The sequence below is a fragment of the Ovis canadensis genome, chromosome 14 (genome assembly GCF_042477335.2).
Source record: "Ovis canadensis isolate MfBH-ARS-UI-01 breed Bighorn chromosome 14, ARS-UI_OviCan_v2, whole genome shotgun sequence".
In the NCBI taxonomy this organism is placed as follows: domain Eukaryota; kingdom Metazoa; phylum Chordata; class Mammalia; order Artiodactyla; family Bovidae; genus Ovis; species Ovis canadensis.
The window spans coordinates 14952243-14969838 of NC_091258.1; the positions used below are offsets into that span (position 1 = coordinate 14952243).

The window sequence follows — 17596 nt, forward strand, 5'->3', positions numbered from 1 at the left end:
GTATGTTAAAGTGCCTAAGCTCCTGTCAACTGGCTCTCCAACCAAAGAGCAAAACCACATTTTCCTCCAGCACAGTGACATAGAACATGCTTATATACATTGAATGTACCAATACACAAAACCATTATGGATTTCCTTACCCTACTGCTCTCCACCCGGGTGCCCTTTCCCAATGAAATCTCCTGCTTTGTCAGCACATGTGTCTCATTTCCGAGTGTTAAACAAGAGCCCAGTTTCCGGCCCTGGAAGGGGTTTGCCTTCCTGCAATAAATGGCGACTTGTGGGGACTCTTCCTCACTGAGACTGATATCCTGACCACTTGGGGTACTCAGAGACCAGCCTGCCTGCCAATGGACCAGACCCAGCAGCCGCAACTGGGACCGTTTTGTCCCTGGTCTCCTCCTGACGCGGACAACTGGCCAGAGTGCCCCGACCGGTAAGGAACGAGAGACTTTATTGACCTCTCTCCCCTTCCCTCTCTCTTTCCTCTCCTTAACCCTTCCTATCCTTCCCTGTTTTTCTAGTCCCCCGGTCCTGGGACCCAGGAATCTGGTCGAAGGGCCCTCAGCCTGAGCTGAGGATTGGAGACTGATCACCTCCTCTTGGAAGAGAACTTGAATTCTGGTTCTGATTTCTGGTGGGGCCGAGTTCCAGTCCTCCCTTCTCTGGAGGCCCAGGGAAAAGTCCCATAATGCCTGGGTATCTGTAGGTGGCAGGAGACTTCTGTAAGTCCACCCCTTTCGTCCCCTCCTCTTCTGCCTCCTCCCCCTTCACCCTGGCTTCCTTTCCTCTCTTGAACATCTTTGATGTTCTGTGTCTCTGTAGGAAGTTTTGCTTCCCTGGTGGTGCAGAGGTTAAAGCGTCTGCCTGCAATGTGGGAGACCTGGGTTTGATCCCTGGGTCAGGAAGATCCCCTGGAGAAGGAAATGGCAACCCACTCCAGTATTCTTGCCTGGAGAATCCCATGGACGGAGGAGCTTGGTGGGCTACAGTCCACGGGTTGCAAAGAGTCAGACACAACTGTGCTACTTCACTTTCTTTCACTTTCACTTTCACATGCATTGAATGTACCAATACACAAAACCATTACAGACAGTGAGCAAAATGAATCTGAAGCAAGCAGATTTTCTTTTTCCTTCGCTTATCGGGTTGGTAAATTTTTAATGCCCAGGTGTTAGCTAGAGTATTGGGAATCAGCCGTCTCAAACACCGTTTGATTAAAATTTTGTCCCACAGACTTATGTGGCAACAGCACTTACAGGAATCTAACCAAAATCACTTCAGATGGTGACTGCAGCCATGAAATTAAAAGACGCTTACTTCTTGGAAGAAAATTATGACCAACCTAGATAGCATATTCAAAAGCAGAGACATTACTTTGCCAACAAAGGTCCGTCTGGTCAAGGCTATAGTTTTTCCAGTGGTCATGTATGGATGTGAGAGTTGGACTGAGCTGAGAAGAACTGATGCTTTTGAACTGTGGTGCTGGAGAAGACTCTTGAGAGTGCCTTGGACTGCAAGGAGATCCAACCAGTCCATCCTAAAGGAGATCAGCCCTGGGTGTTCTTTGGAAGGAATGATGCTAAAGCTGAAACTCCAGTACTTTGGCCACCTCATGCGAAGAGTTGACTCATTGGAAAAGACTCTGATGCTGGGAGGGATTGGGGGCAGGAGGAGAAGGGGACGACAGAAGATGAGATGGCTGGATGGCACCACCGACTCGATGGACGTGAATTTGAGTGAACTCTGGGGGATGGTGATGGATAGGGAGGCCTGGTGTGCTGCAATTCATGGGGTCGCAAAGAGTCGGACACGACTGGGCGACTGTACTGAACTGAACCCTGAAAAATACTCAACGAGGGTGCTGGGGAAATGTGTTCCAGGTAGAATATCAGAAACAAAGAGCAAGTAGGTTTGTGGAACGAAAAGAGTTTCTGGAATGATGACAAGAATCAGCGATGAAGTTGGTAGGAGGCTGATGAAAAAGGACCGAGTGGAGCAGCTTAATGAGCAAATGAGTTCATTCGAGGGAACACCCCATTCTGGTGTGACTTTTAGAGTTAGCTTTGTCTGGGCTAGAATCCCAGCTGTCTCACATAAGCATTCTATGGTTGGGAGCATTTTTTAAAAGGAATAAAAATGTATATATTCGGCTTTAAGAAGAGGTAAAATAAGAAAAAATGATAAAATAAGGATTAAGTGTTGACAGTTTAACTGGGATCAAACAAGATCTCTTTCCTTGTTACTTCACTAGAAGGAAGCTGGGCAATTTCTCTGAAACCTGAGAAATGAATCCCTACTTCTCCCACTATGCCACTAACGCACCACAACAAATTAATTTCAAATAATAGTGGGCTCTACGTGGAATTTTACTTGTAAAGTGTAAGTAAAAATGTTTCGAAAAGGGTAAAGCAGTTCCTGCAGTCCTCTTCTTGCCAGGATTCTTTTTCTCCAACACTTTTTACAGTGTTAATTTGGAGAAGATTCTTTTGGACCCTGCAGACGAGAATGTGCTGGAAGAAAAAAGTAAATATGCATATGGCAGGCCATGACCTACATCTCATTATGTGAGAAGCAACCCTGGGACTCTTTTGCCAAATTATATTGATCACAGGAGTAAAAGTGGTTAAAGAACCTTTAAGTTTAATGAGTTTAAAGATAAATCAGCAAAGATGCAGGGCTGTATACAATAGAATTCACTTGTGCAAACAAAACAAACACAAATATGCTTGTACATACTATAGAAAATGTATAATACACACACAAAAGTGGTATCAGTGGCTGCTTCTACTGAGAGGCTCTAAAGTCTGGACTGGGAGGAAACTGCGTACAGTTCATCCTATGAAAGTTATTTTTCATGTGCATGTTTTCCTTTTAAAATTGTATTTCAGACAAACAGGAAAAGGAATTCTGTAACAGACAACAGTTATGATTCAAATGAAGCCCCTGCATTGCCATCCCAAGAGACACTCCCCTGAATTTTAGTGTTTATCTTCCCCATAAATGCTTTTAGTGTGTATAGACTTTTCTTAAAAACAAACTTAACAAGCCTCAGGATTCTAGACTTTCCTATGTCCATCTTCAACATCTACACAGTGTGAGACTCCTGCTAAGAAGGAAACTAGTTTCCAAAGTAGGGCATGGAGCGAGGAATCAGGGATTTTAAATTCAACCGCCTGCATCCTGCCTCCTCTGAAATCATGGTAAACACCCATCTCACGGTTCGAGGAGTCAACATCACAAGGTTAACAGCCTTCTGCCCAGTGCCTGGTCTGTGGCGAACGTTTGATTAAATACCAGCTATTATTATTATTCCTATTCCCCACCGCCCAGCCCCCGCCCCCGTTGGGGGGTCGGGAGAAGGAGACACCTAAATACGGGAAAGAGGCTCTCACACCTACGCTCAGAGATACTCACATCACGCACAGGCAGAGCAAGCCGAAAGCGCCCTAAGGCGCGGCCACGTACCCGGCCAGCAGCCCCGGCCATCGCCACTCAGCATGGCGGTTACCTCTGCCAACTGCCGCTCACAACCAGAGCCTCATTGGCTGATGCATGGAAGCCGGTCCCACCAGCCAATCAGAGGAGGGGGCAGCAAGCCTTGCGCCTGCGCACCTGGGTGCCTAAATTTCCTTTGCTGTTCAGTTCAGTTCAGCTCAGTTCAGTCGCCCAGTCGTGTCCGATTCTTTGAGACCCCATGAATTGCAGCACGCCAGGCCTCCCTGTCCATCACCAACTCCCGGAGTTCACTCAGACTCACGTCCATCGAGTCAGTGATGCCATCCTGCCATCTCATCCTCTGTCGTCCCCTTCTTCTCCTGCCCCCAATCCCTCCCAGCATCAGAGTCTTTTTCAATGAGTCAACTCCGCATGAGGTGGCCAAAGTACAGGAGTTTCAGCTTTAGCATCATTCCTTCCAAAGAACACCCAGGGCTGATCTCCTTTAGGATGGACTGGATCTCCTTGCAGTCCAAGGGACTCTCAAGAGTCTTCTCCAACACCACAGTTCAAAAGCATCAATTCTTCGGCGCTCAGCTTTCTTCACAGTCCAACTTTCACATCCATATGTGACCACTGGAAAAACTATAGCCTTGACCAGATGGACCTTTGTTGGCAAAGTAATGTCTCTGCTTTTGAATATGCTATCTAGGTTGGTCATAACTTTCCTTCCAAGGAGTAACCGTCTTTTAATTTCATAGCTGCAGTAACCATCTGCAATGATTTGGGAGCCCCCAAAATAAAGGCTGACACTCTTTCCACCTCTGCTGTTACTGGCAGGTAATAAAGTAACTCTTTGTAAAGGGTTGTGAGATTTAGTGTTTACTGCACGCTCAATGCTTAATAGATGTTAGGTGTGATGATGGTCATTAATACTTTACTGTCAAGTTAAGTGACTTTTTACTAGCTTTTGAGCTTGACCTTCTGTGTTTGTTGTTTAGTTGCTAAGTCAACTGACTGGCTCTACTGCAACCCCTTGGACTGCTGCCCACCAGGCTCCTCTGTCCAAGGGATTTCCCAGGCAAAAATTCTGGAGTGGTTGCCATTTTCTTCTCCAGGGGATCTTCCTGACCCAGGTATTGAACACGGGTCTCCTGCATTACAGGCGGATTCTTTACCACTGAGCCATCTAGGAAGCCCCAGTTGTATTCTCTTTTACACAAAAATGTTACAGGAAGAGGGACTCCTAGGGCTGGAAAGGGGGATCTTGTCTAACACTCAGAAATGAATTGTCCAAGGAGACCTATGTGCTTACGAGGTAAGAGACTTTATTGGGAAGGGGTGCCGGGGTGGGGAGCAGGGGATGCAAACCCAGAAGAACTGCTCTGCCAAGTCTCAGGTTTTATGGTGAGGGAATTAATTTCCTGTTTGTCTTTGGCCACTAATTCTGTCTTAGAGTCCTTTCTGGATTGTGCAGGCATTATTCAGCCAAGATGGATGCCAGCAAGAAGGATTCTGGGAGGTGGTAGGACACGTGGTGTCTCCTTTTGACCTTTCCCTAATTCTTCCGGTTGGTGGGGGCTTGTTAGTTCCCTGTTCCTTATCAGGACCTCTTGTCTTTAAATACTCACTCAAATGGTTACTACAGTGCCTGGCCAGGGTGGGTGGTTTCAGTCAATGTTTCCCCTAACAAAAAGGATAAAATTTTTCTGTAATATTGAGACCAAACAGGAATCTGTGGGGCCATCCTGGGCACACAAGCCTTTGTAGGAACTAGGCTTCATTTAGTCTCCTTGACCTCCCTGAATTCCAAAGGGTAGATTCAAACATTTGCTAATCAGGGAAGGGAGGGACTGTGGAAACAAGAGAAGAGCAGTCTAGAAACAATAGTGCAGTTTTGGGGTAAGGTCCTGGTTCCTCCTCAAGGACTATGCATACAGTATCTTTGAGTTCCCGGGCAGGAACTAAGTCCCTCCCCTGCCAGCCCCCCACCCCCAACTTCTGCCTGGGCATAAAATTCTTAGAACACCACCCTGTTACCACCAACCGATCAGAAGGGAGTCACACACCCTGCAGCCCTCACCCCAAATTTTGTCATAAAAAACTCCCCCAAACCATCAGGGAGTTTGGGGTTTTTGAGCACCATCTACCTGTTCTCCTTGCTTGCCCCTGCAGTTAACCTTTCTCTGCTCTAGATTCCCACGTTTTGAGTTGTATGGCCTCACTGAGCAGTGGGCATGCAAACTTGTGTTCTCCTAACCTATCTTTAGGGATGACCAGCACGATTTTATATTCTTGTATTTAGAGATACAAGCTGATGTAGGTTAATACTGGAGATGACGCTGGGAAAGACTGAAGGCAGGAGAAGGGGATGACAGAGGATGATGAGATGGTTGGAAGGCATCACTGATTCGATAGACATGAGTTTGAGCAAGCTCCAGGAGTTGGTGAGGGACAGGGAAGCCTGGCGTGCTGCAGTCCACGGGGTCACAAAGAGTTGGACGTGACTGAGTGACTGAACTGACTGAGACTCAGGGCGAGAGAGAGAGAGAGAGAGAGAGAGAGAGAGAGAGAGAGAGAGAGAGAGAGAGTCACTGAGTCACACCCTTTTGGAAGTTTGAATTACTTTTAAGGGGCATTTCTTCCTGGTTTTCTAGGTTTCCTTTGGCCAGTGATTTTGATTCATCTGATTCACAATCCATATTTTGTGTATCTCAGGATCCTTCCCTGTGTACTCATGCATCTCTTAGCCAAGATGGACTTTATAGAAAAGGCATATGGGTAGAAAACATCCCTTGACATAATTCCTCTTTGACCTCCAAGGAACCTTTTTTGCACATAAGTGGTCAGGGAGTTCTCTTGACTGTGAAAATAAGAAGTCTGTATCTGGGTAGGACCCAGCCTCCTCCCTTCATTGTCCCACTATGCTTGTCTTGGAGTTTCGGTCCTTATGGAATGAATCTCCAATTGCTTTATCCTGGGGCTGGTGGGGGCGGGGGTGGGGGGCCACGAGGGGGGGTGGTGGGGGCAGGCATCTACCTCCTGTCTCAGAGGTTAAGATCATGGGTTTTGGAGTTACACACACACAGGTTTGAATATTGGCTCTATAACTTTTTCAGTGTGTACCTAGGCAAAACAGTTACCTCATCTCCAAATGGGATGCCAGTTGATCTGCCTCATACACAGTCAAAAAATTAAGCAAAATATAGTCAAAGCTTTGGTTTTTCCAGCAGTCCTGTACCGATGTGAGAGTTGGACCATAAAGACTGAGCGGTGAAGAACTGATGCTTTTGAGAGTTCCCTGGACAGCAAGGAGATCAAACTAGTCAATCCTAAAGGAACTCAACCCTGAATATTCATTGGAAGCTGATGCTGAAGCTCCAATATTATGGCCACCTGATGTGAAGAGCTGACTCACTGGAATAGACCTTGATACTGGGAAAGATTAAGGGCAGGAGGAGAAGGGGGCAACAGAGAATGAGATGGCATCACCTACCCAATCGACAGGAATTTGAGCAAATTCCAGGAGATAGTGAAGGACAGGAAAGCCTGGTGTGCTGCAGTCCATGCGGTCGCAAGGAGTCAGCACAACTGAGCAACTGAACAGTAAAAAGGAAATGTTTACTAATACTTTGCATATAAATATTAACTATTATTTTTCAAAGGCAAATGGAAGACCAGAGGCCAATTTAATTGTCTCTCAAAGAGTAAGTTATTTCTTCCACACCAAATCCAAGGTCTGACAAGGACAAGCGTGTCCACTGGCATAACATATCAGAATCCGCATACCATTCTATAACAACACAACGGACACAACTAGATAAGAGCTGTGACCTCTACCAAACACACGTCACTGTCTCCCCTCATCAGCCAAATCAACCACTAGGACCTATCCTGTGTGCTCAATTGTGTCCCACTCTTTGTGACCCCATGGGCTGTAACTCGCCAGGCTCCTCTGTCCGTGGGGATTCTTCAGGCAGAAACACTGTTGTGGGTTGCCATGCTCTCCTCCAGGGGATCTCCCCAACCCAGGGATCTAACCGAGGTCTCCCGCACCGCAGGCTGATTCTTGACCGTCTGAGGCACCAGGGAAGCCCACGACTTAATCTTACGGATACTGAAATGTCGGTTTCCAGCAGTCCGCAACCTTACTCGTCACGTGATGGGCCCCAATCCCTTCTTTCCCTGCCATTGCGTCAGCCAGAAGTAGAGCCGCCTTCCCAGGAATCAACGAAGAAGCTGATACGTACTCCAGTTGACTGGCATTTGGCTTGACCAATAACGTCTCGGGAAGGCAAGGCGCGGCGAGGCACTTTCCCCTGCGCTCTCTGGTTGGACGGGGCGGTGCGTGCTGCAGGTTGCTGGGGCTTGAGGCCCGTGCCACTGCGCGTCTGTGGGAACAGGTAACCGAGGGTCCCGGGCAGTGGGCTCTGAGGGAGAAGTCAGGCACTGCGACCCCGGGAGAAGCAGACTGGACTGAGAGAGTTCTGCCGCGCCGAGATAGCGGCTGGGCCCGGCGTCTGGTCCCTGGGCCAGGTCCTGTGAGGCCTCTGGTACCGGGGCCCGGGCCGGAACCGAGGCTGAGGCGGCCGCTGGGCGACCCTGCCGTCGGGAAGTGGCTTTTTGTCAGACCCCTGGAACGCTGGGGTGACTTTGGCCTTCTGTGGCCTTGCTGAGGACCGAGACCCTGGAGGGATCATCGTGGTCGCCGACTCCCGATCCCAGGCGGGGGTTTTATATGCCCTGGTTTTAATCCCCTAGGGGCGGGCGGGGTTTCCCGGTAGCGTGGTCAGGACGGGTAGGATCAGGCTGTGTAGGATCAGGCTGTGAGCCGTTCCCTCGGTTGTCCGCGCCCGCCCCCTAGTTCTTGATGGTAGCTGAGTAACTGATTCTAGTCCAGGCCCTTCTGGAGGCACTTGCCATGCCCCGTCACATTCAGCGATTGCTTTCTGTCAGTCTGTTTCCGCTGTGCTTTAAGTTCATCCGCAGATCGCTCTTAAAGGATTCCTATAGCATGAAATACTTAGCAACCACTGTACTGGATGCTGAGAACATTCCCGTAGTGAAGAGCAAAACCTCCATGATTCCCACTGGGCTGGAACTTACAGCCTCTTGGGGAGATGGACATCAAGCCCTGAAATGCATGTGGGAATTATGGCAGAAGGCACCTGGGGCTCTGAAACTAAAACAGGGAAAATCTGATCAAGAAGGAGAGGCCTTCCTTAAATAAATCTCTTTGAAGTTGAGATACCAACACTGAGAAATTAGGAAAAAGCAAAGAGGGAAATAGGGTAATCAGCTTACTTGGTAAATGAGCGTATTAGAAAGGTCCAGTGGGTGGAACCTTAAACCCAGAGGCTGCAGCTCCTGCTGGGGTATGGAATCCGGTCTCCTCTGTGCTACTTCCTATCCAGTGTAACCTTCCTGTATATTTATATTAAATAAGTGAATGAGCTGTGGTGATACAGCCTTTAATAGTCCCAGCCTCCATAGGGCTTTACATCAATGTATTGGCTCCTTTTATATCATACTGCAGTTACTTCTGGGTATGACTGTCTCCCCATTAAGGGTGTAGACTCTCATTCATCTTGGTTCCCAGCACATAGTATGGATTCAGTATGTTGAAAGAGTAAGCAGAGATGGAAAATCCATATGTCATTTGGAATGGAACTGTTCGTGTTTCTCTGGCACATTTAGAGGAGGAGCAACGAACATTGTACAACAGCTATGATGCTGTTGCTCCGTCGGAGTTAGCACCTTGCATTCACTGTTGCCGCCATTATTAAGATGCTTGGGCCATGTTGAGGCGGGTCGAGGGGGAATGTGGTGTGACAGAGTTTCTAGAAACTGTAGCCTTGACTCCTTGGCATCAACAGAAAGTCCTCAGCTATGGACATTTCAGTCAGTTCTTTGACTCAAAGGCCTTTTTGTTTGAATAATGGGTTGATTGAGTTGTGAATAAATCAATTGAAATTGTGATTAGACATAAAATCTAAGAGTCACAATCTCATCATGTTTGCTGTATACATCTTTCTTGTATCTTCCTCCTGAGAAGGAAGAAAACTTTGAGGTAAGGGATGTACAGTAATAGTATCCAGTTTGTTCCAGTTTACCAGTTGCTTCCAAATACAGGAGGCGTTTTGAACCACACACCCCAGGTGTAGGCAGGATAGGTACTACTGTTTTATAAGAAGGGAAACAAGTGTAGGACAAAGTGACTTTAAAGGTTAGAGTTAGGTCTAAGGTTAGAGACATTTTAGATAATATTGTGAATGAGATGGTTCCTTATTTTTCCAGACAGCCAGAGCTGCATGGCAGTACAGCCCCATGCCACTTCTGTCTCACCCGCCTGTCAGAGAAGCCATGTAATATATATGAAAGAGGTTGGAAACTGTGAATCTGCTTTAGTTCCGGATTTCCCCCTCTTCTGAGTCTCTTTCTCTTGCACAGACTCTGAGCTCCGCCTCCTTACTGCAGCTGCAGCATCCCCACTCCCAGCAGTCTAGCAGCTGGGAGGACAGCGGTGTCCCTGTTGGCTTCTGGAACTGAGTTGAGGCAGGTGTATTCCTGCCACTTGCAGATAGTCTCTTTTACAGATGAGCCCATCTCCAGGTCCGTTGTTGCCGGCAACAGCCTCCCCAAGATGGTCAGGCCAAACCTGGAGGCTCTGGCTTTGGCGATAGTGAAACTTGGCACAGTTCTAGACGTGCGGGTGAAGACAGAGCTGGAAGGTTCCTATCGAGTACAGGCCTCTTGATGGTGAAGTAAAGTAGCTCCCTTAAAGACTTGGAGCTTGGACTGGAACCCAGGTCTTCTCCTGAGCCTCCCCTATCCCCAGTGGACTTTGCTGCTAGACCATGAGGTTTTATTCTCATTTCCTAATTCCTGACCTAGGGCTTGGCACAGTGGGTGCTCCATACATTTTTGCAGTGAATGAATGCCTGAAGAAACCACCTCCTATTCCACTTAATGTGTTGGTCTATTGAACTTGAGGTTGGCCCTGGAAGGAAGAGCATATGCAGTTGTCTGCTAGCGCAGCACGTTTTGCTTCGATGATAATTTTACCCTTGGACATTACAGCATAGAGGTTTTAGGATCACACAGCTTACCCATGTCCTGCTTTGACTTGGCCTGAGAAGCTAGGAGTCTTGGGTAATGCTTACTTATCTCTTAGTTTCACTTCCCCTCATTTCTTTCATTTTTTCCTTTGGTTAGTTCCCTAGGGTTATTTTCAAGATGGACTCAACCCTAACAGCAGGTGAAATCCGGCAGCGTTTTATAGATTTCTTCAAGAGAAATGAACACACCTATGTTCACTCATCTGCCACCATCCCTTTGGACGATCCCACTTTGCTCTTTGCCAACGCAGGCATGAACCAGGTAAGGTTGTTTCCCCCTTCCCCTTGCCTTTTTGTCCACGTAGGAGGCAGCAAAGCAGCCCTGAAGTCCTACAGAATCCCAGTTCTGTCACTTTCTGTGTAGTCCTTATGTTGTTGAGCTTCCATTTCTTTGTGTGTGAAAAGAGAAAAAATAATAGTGCCTGTCTTTAGGTTGCAATGAGGAGTCAATAAAGTAATGCACTAAAAGTGTTTACCATAGGGACTTACCTACCTGATGGTCCAGTGGTTCAGATTCCACATTTCCGCTGCAAGGGGCTCGGGTGAGGCCAAAAAAAAAAGGTTTAGCATAGTATTTGAAGTAGGTACTTGAACATTAGCTATTGTTATTTTTAATTATGATGAGAGACCCTGATACTCATGGATTAACCTTGTATGTCTCTCAAGGAAAATACAACCTGCATCTAGTCTGTAATGTTTTGCTGTTTTGTTTTTTTTTTCTTTCCTAAGGAAAAAGCTGTGTTTTATTAGAATCAGAGTCTGGGTTAATCTTGCTGAGCCCTGAAGAGACTTGTTAACTCAGGTGTTGTGGTTCTCCTTCATCTTCTTATTGTCTTTGTATTTTTCTTTATAAAATAAGTCAGTTCTTCAGAATTCTTTTAAGGCTTTGCGTTCATTCCCATTCTAGGCCATGCACTGTTTTATTGATTTTTAATTTTTTCTTGAAGCTCCTGCCACCAGTGTCAATTTGGATCTACTGCTAAAGAAACTTAGTGGGGCAATTGACCTATAAAAGATACTTGAAAGTTTTATTTTAGGAGACAAGAGTTTTCTCTTGAAATAGTGGGAGCATCACAAGTTGATAAAGGTGTTTCAATATGCCGATGACATGAAAAACTGTTTAATTAGTTGGAAGTGGCTTCAGGTTAGTTGGTGCCCTCAGGGCTTTCCTTTGGAGGTTCTCTGGGTGCCCCACTTAGCTCGATGGGCCCACCAGCCATTAGGATGACCCTCTCTGGGATAAGCTGACATTTTCTTTTGTCCCAGGTCTCTTCTCTGGCTTTGAAAAGTGGCAGCAATGGAAACATTTTCCACCTTGTGTAATGTGAACTATGAAATTATAAAAGTGTTTTCCATTATGTGTGTGAATCCCATGCATACACCTGGAATTGAGGGTGCCAATTTTAGGTGGATTCTTTCAAGGTGGTGTGTTTTCTGGAACACTGAAACAGTTCTCCTCTACTTAGGCATACCTAGGCTTTGTCTTCTCCCACATGAACTGACTGTACGTGGCAGAAGGACCACAAAGTCCAAGGTTGATAAACATTGCCTGAATAACCGTCACTAGTAGACTGCATGTAGTACCTCCTATACACCAGGCACTGTTCTGTGTCTTACATACACTAACACATTTGATGCTCACTCCGTACCATCCCACTGAGGCACTGAAGGCTCGGGTAAAACTGCTTAAGCTCATGAGACTGGTAAATGCTGGAGCATGGATTTGAACTCACAGAGAGTCATTTGTTTAACTTATGTGCTCTATTGTTTAGTTGCTAAGTCATCTCCAACTCTTTGAGATCCTATAGACTGTAGCCTGCCAGGCTCCTCTGTCAGTGGGATTTACCAGGAAAGCATACTGGAGGGGGTTGCCATTTCCTTCTCCAGGGATTGAACCTGGGTCTTCTCAATGGCAGGCAGATTCTTTACCACTGAGCCACCACGGAAGCCCCTTACCTGTTCTACTGCCTCTTAATCAGAAATACCTTTTTTTTTTTCCTTGATTGTTTGTACATTTTGAGTTAATATGTGTTAGGCATCTGCTTGCTCTATCCAGGTGCTGGTTATACAGAGCTAAGTAAGATAGTTTTTCCTTTAAGGAGTTTGTGGGCTAGTGCGGGACTATCCAGTAGAACTTTCTGCAATGATGGTAATTCTGTAGCTAATCACACATCAGCCAGGTGTGATTATGGAGCTAGTATGACCTAGTTGTGCTGATTCTACTCCTTTAAAAGGTCTCAAAAATTTTTTTTCCTTATCACCTTTACTACCAGGCCACCACATCAGGTTTGGAACAAATTCTTCTAGAAAGATGGTATGACTTGACTGTCAGAGACTTAAGAGGAAGCGCTGGTTTCACTGCATCAACCTTGACCGTTGTCCTAGATCTGGCAGGGCTTTCTGTCTCCCAATTGGTGTTACTGGCATTGATGGGAATCGTTAGAGAACTAGGGCCAGGGGGCGCTGCTGCAGCCCACAGGGCCACCTGCCTCTGGTACGTTTTGGTTTTGCAGGCTGATCATCTCTGGAAATGGACAGTTTAACGTGTAGTCTCTTCCTGCCAGCATCCAACCACCTGATATATCTGCAGCTCTTTAAAAGTTGAAATGTTCCTTTTCTTTTTTAGTTCAAACCCATCTTTCTGAATACTATTGACCCATCTCACCCTATGGCAAAGCTGAGCAGAGCTGCCAACACTCAGAAATGCATCCGTGCTGGCGGCAAACATAATGACCTGGACGACGTAGGCAAGGATGTCTATCATCACACCTTCTTTGAGATGCTGGGCTCCTGGTCCTTTGGAGATTACTTCAAGGTAAGTTCAAAGAGGAGATCTGTTGGCATTTTGAGATTCAAAAGTGAAGGACATTTCTTAATTCTGAGACTTCCTGAAAGCAGTGCCGGTAATTTTATGATTTCAGTTTACATTTGGATTTCTTGTATAAGTTAATCCTGAATTTGACTATTTATGGTGAAGACGCTGCTTTGGCCCTCTTCTATTCATACTGAATAGATTTTGGTTTGGTCACATTCCACATCTTTTTGATCTTGTTGTAGGAACTGGCGTGTAAGATGGCTCTAGAACTTCTTACCCAAGAGTTTGGCATTCCAGTTGAAAGACTCTACGTTACTTACTTTGGTGGGGACGAAGCAGCTGGCTTAGAACCAGACCTGGAGTGCAAACAGATCTGGCAAAACTTGGGGTAAGAATGCAGCTTGCATGTTGAGAGTATGAGTATGAAAAAATAAAATGATTCCTCCTCTCAGTGCCAGAGTGGGGTCTTAGGACTTGGAGTGCATTGCCATTTCCTACGGAGAAGGCTATGGCACCCCACTCCAGTACTCTTGCCTGGAAAATCCCATGGACAGAGGAGCCTGGTAGGCTGCGGTCCATGGGGTTGTGAAGAGTTGGACACGACTGAGCGACTTCACTTTCACTTTTTACTTTCATGCGTTGGAGAAGGAAATGGCAACCCACTCCAGTGTTCTTGCCTGGAGAATCCCAGGGACGGAGGAGCCTGGTGGGCTGCCGTCTATGGGGTCACACAGAGTTGGACACGACTGCAGTGACTTAGCAGCCCCAGCAGCCATTTCCTATTTTAGGGTGTGAATTGGGAGGTGGAGCTGCTTGGGAGTAATTATCTTTTGCTGCATCCACTGTTTTCTTAGTAGGTTTACTTGATCATTCTGTTGTTGAAAGCCAACATGAAGAGGCATAGGGAGGTGACTTTAAATGATACGCAGCTTTTTAAAAAACACTGTCATAATTGTCCTCATTTATGAAAATGAAGGAACATTTGCAAAGAAATTTGTTTAATTCTGTGCATATTCAGCATAAACATTTTCACTTTTATGTGTTTCTTTCTCAGCTTATCGAGATATTTGCATATTTTCACTTAGTTGTGATCATAACATGTGTATTTTATATTCTGTTGTAGTGACTCTTGAATCACATTGTGCTTCTTTAGCAGGATTTGATGCAGGCTTGGCATTAGTAATCGCCAAAGAGTGAGCTCTCTTTCTAGAAATGCGTAAGGACCTCCTTTTCTCAGGGATGCAAATCTGTGCAGAATCCTGTCGCTGGCTGTAACTGGGCCTTTCTTCCCGCTCTGTGCAGGCTGGATGACAGCAGAATCCTCCCCGGCAGCATGAAGGATAACTTCTGGGAGATGGGTGACACGGGCCCATGTGGTCCCTGCAGTGAGATCCACTATGACCGCGTTGGTGGTCGGGATGCGGCGCACCTCGTCAACCAGGATGACCCCAACGTGCTGGAGATCTGGAACCTTGTGTTCATCCAGTATAACAGGTCGCCTTGGGGTCCTGAACTGTTCCTGTTAAGAGCACCAGCTTTCCTCAAGCTGAGTAGAGCAAGAGGAACTCAGACTGCGTGGTTGTCTTCTCATCCCGTCTTTGGGGCCAGTGGGCCAGTGCTAAAGGCATAATTTGCTATAACTTGAACTGCTGTTCTAAAGTTCATTTCCTTGAAGCTTCCCTCACTCTGTAATGGATCCCAGATTATTTCTTCCCTTTTCTTCTGCACTCCCTTCTTCCCACCAAAATAGGCAGAAGCCAGTGGCAATCACAGCCTACAGACAGCTAAGTGAGTTTTACCCAGCAGGGAGAGGTGGCAGCTGGAGTCCGTGTTTCAACTTCCTCTTTCTGGATCTTGCAGGGAAACCGATGGCATTCTGAAACCTCTTCCCAAGAAAAGCATTGACACAGGGATGGGCCTGGAGCGACTGGTGTCCGTGCTGCAGAATAAGATGTCCAACTATGACACTGATCTTTTCGTCCCTTATTTTGAAGCCATCCAGAAGGTACCGGTGCTATTGCAGACTTGCGTGGAGGTTTCCAGGCTGGCTGTTAGTTCTGTCAAAAATAAAACAGTTGTATGCTTTGCTATGTGAGGGCACCTGTGACCATCTGCCAGCTTTATTGTTAATAACACAGTGTTCTGAAGAAGCGGGGGCCTGGTTAGAGGCTCTTCACTCTTGCCCCTGTCGCCTTTCTTGGGATTACAGGATCTGGCTAGATGCTCACGCTTTGTTCTTATCCACCCCCCGCCCCTAAGTCCTCTGGAACCTTCTAGGGTAAGGCAGCACCAGAAGGGCCGCTTCCCAGTGAGCTGCCTCCTGGTTTTTATCTGCAGGGCACAGGTGCTCGGCCGTACACGGGGAAAGTGGGTGCGGAGGATGCTGACGGGATTGACATGGCCTACCGAGTGCTGGCTGACCACGCTCGGACCATCACTGTGGCCCTGTCTGATGGTGGCCGACCTGACAATACAGGGCGGGGGTAAGTGCATTACACATGGCGCAGCGTTAGGACTGACACTGAGTTTTTGGCTCTGTGGAACTTAAAGCCACACTTCATTATTGCTGTATCTGTCATCTAGGTAGTTGGACAGATCCTTTTTTTTTTCCTTTTTTAGGAATAGAGGGAGTTTCAGCTCACTGAGCAGAGTTCACTATATTAAATCTTTACTGCCAAGTACAAGATGATAAGGATTGCATTTAAGGTTGCCTGATAAGATATTGACAGGGGCAGGGTAGATACTAATTAACATGAGGCATCTCAGTTATTGACAGGCAGGACCTGGTGGTGTGGGCATCAAGTCGGCCATCTGGTCTGTACTTCCTGCCTCCATCTCTGTTTCAGCAGAACAAGGCTGGAAGATAAACCAAGGTTACCCTTGATGTGTATTTGTGGATATGTAGTAATATCCACAAAACATGAGTTTTATGCTGGAATTAATGTTCATGACCTTGGGGGAATGCAAAAAAAAAAAAAAGCCTTAGGAGAGTCTCTCAAAGAGAGGCCTTTTGGTAGAATTCCAAAGGCCCTCTACAAAATGCTTGACTGGGAATGTTGTCTAGCAGGGTCTTGGGTTCTGCCTCTTACAGGTATGTGTTGAGACGGATTCTCCGCCGGGCTGTTCGATACTCTCATGAGAAACTCAACGCCAGCAGGGGTTTCTTTGCTACGTTAGTAGACGTTGTTGTCCAGTCTCTGGTAGGTGTATTTCCTGCTTACCTCTTCTGTACTAAAAGTGCATACCTTAATTGGGGTAGGGTGGGCGTTGTCACACTGTTAATGAGAATTTTTAGAAGAGTCGTGGTATAATCCTTGTCTTTATTGGCCTCAAATCTGTGTTTCCCATTTGCCAGGGAGATGCCTTTCCTGAGCTGAAGAAGGACCCAGATATGGTGAAGGACATCATTAATGAGGAAGAAGTGCAGTTTCTCAAGACGCTCAGCAGAGGGCGTCGTATCCTGGACAGGAAAATTCAGAGCCTGGGAGACAGCAAAACCATTCCTGGTAAGAACTGGTTTGTTCCTTTCTTCATCAGGCTGGTTCATCTTCCTGGAAGAGGCAAGCCCTTTCTCACAGACTTGACTGTAGACTCTTGTGTCTCCAAAGGCTGAGCATAGCCCGGTTAGACCGCTTTGGTGTGAAATGGGGTTTAATAATAAGATTTTTAAAGTAATATATTATTGTGGCAAAGTATTCAAACAGTATAGAGGTAAAAAGTGAAAATCCTCTTTGACTCATTTTCAGAAGTCACAATTCTTTGGAATTTTGCATATTACTAACCAGTCAGGACTTTTCTCAATTTGCATACAGATGTATATAGGGATGTGTGTGCTCATGAGTAAAAATGGGAACAAATAGTATACAATGTTTTACAAGTTTATTTTTTACCTGACAGGAAAGTTAGTTCCAAAAGTTTTTACTCTTTATGGAAGTATAATGTACAGGGTGAAAGCCTGGTTGGTGTATTTCCCACAAACTGAACACACTTGTGTTCAGATTAGGAAACAGAGCTTTTCTAGGGACGCTTTGTGCTTCTCCCAGGTTGATTGCAAAAGATGTGATGGATTTTCTGATACAGAACCAAAACTGACTTGCGTAGCTCTTCAATTCCTCTTGTCATTGCCAGCTTCCTCTTGGAAGGGCTTGCGGTGGAAGAGAGGGAGGCTGCTTCTGTCATTTTTTAATCTTTTAAAATTTATTTATTTTTAACGGGAGGACAGTTG

General features: G+C 46.3%; 1 protein-coding gene across 1 annotated transcript in view; it reads left to right on the top strand.

The window, feature by feature from the left end:
* The first annotated feature begins 244 nt into the window (after positions 1 to 244).
* The window catches only part of AARS1 (alanyl-tRNA synthetase 1), a 28491-nt gene continuing 11139 nt past the window's right edge, over positions 245 to 17596 (top strand). The window contains exons 1-10 of the mRNA XM_069552342.1: positions 245 to 436; positions 7500 to 7841; positions 10654 to 10818; positions 13183 to 13371; positions 13614 to 13759; positions 14674 to 14865; positions 15232 to 15376; positions 15709 to 15854; positions 16463 to 16571; positions 16727 to 16877. Of these exons, the coding sequence (XP_069408443.1) occupies positions 10675 to 10818; positions 13183 to 13371; positions 13614 to 13759; positions 14674 to 14865; positions 15232 to 15376; positions 15709 to 15854; positions 16463 to 16571; positions 16727 to 16877 (1222 nt within the window). The 5' untranslated portion in view covers positions 245 to 436; positions 7500 to 7841; positions 10654 to 10674. The remainder of the gene's footprint in view (positions 437 to 7499; positions 7842 to 10653; positions 10819 to 13182; positions 13372 to 13613; positions 13760 to 14673; positions 14866 to 15231; positions 15377 to 15708; positions 15855 to 16462; positions 16572 to 16726; positions 16878 to 17596) is intronic.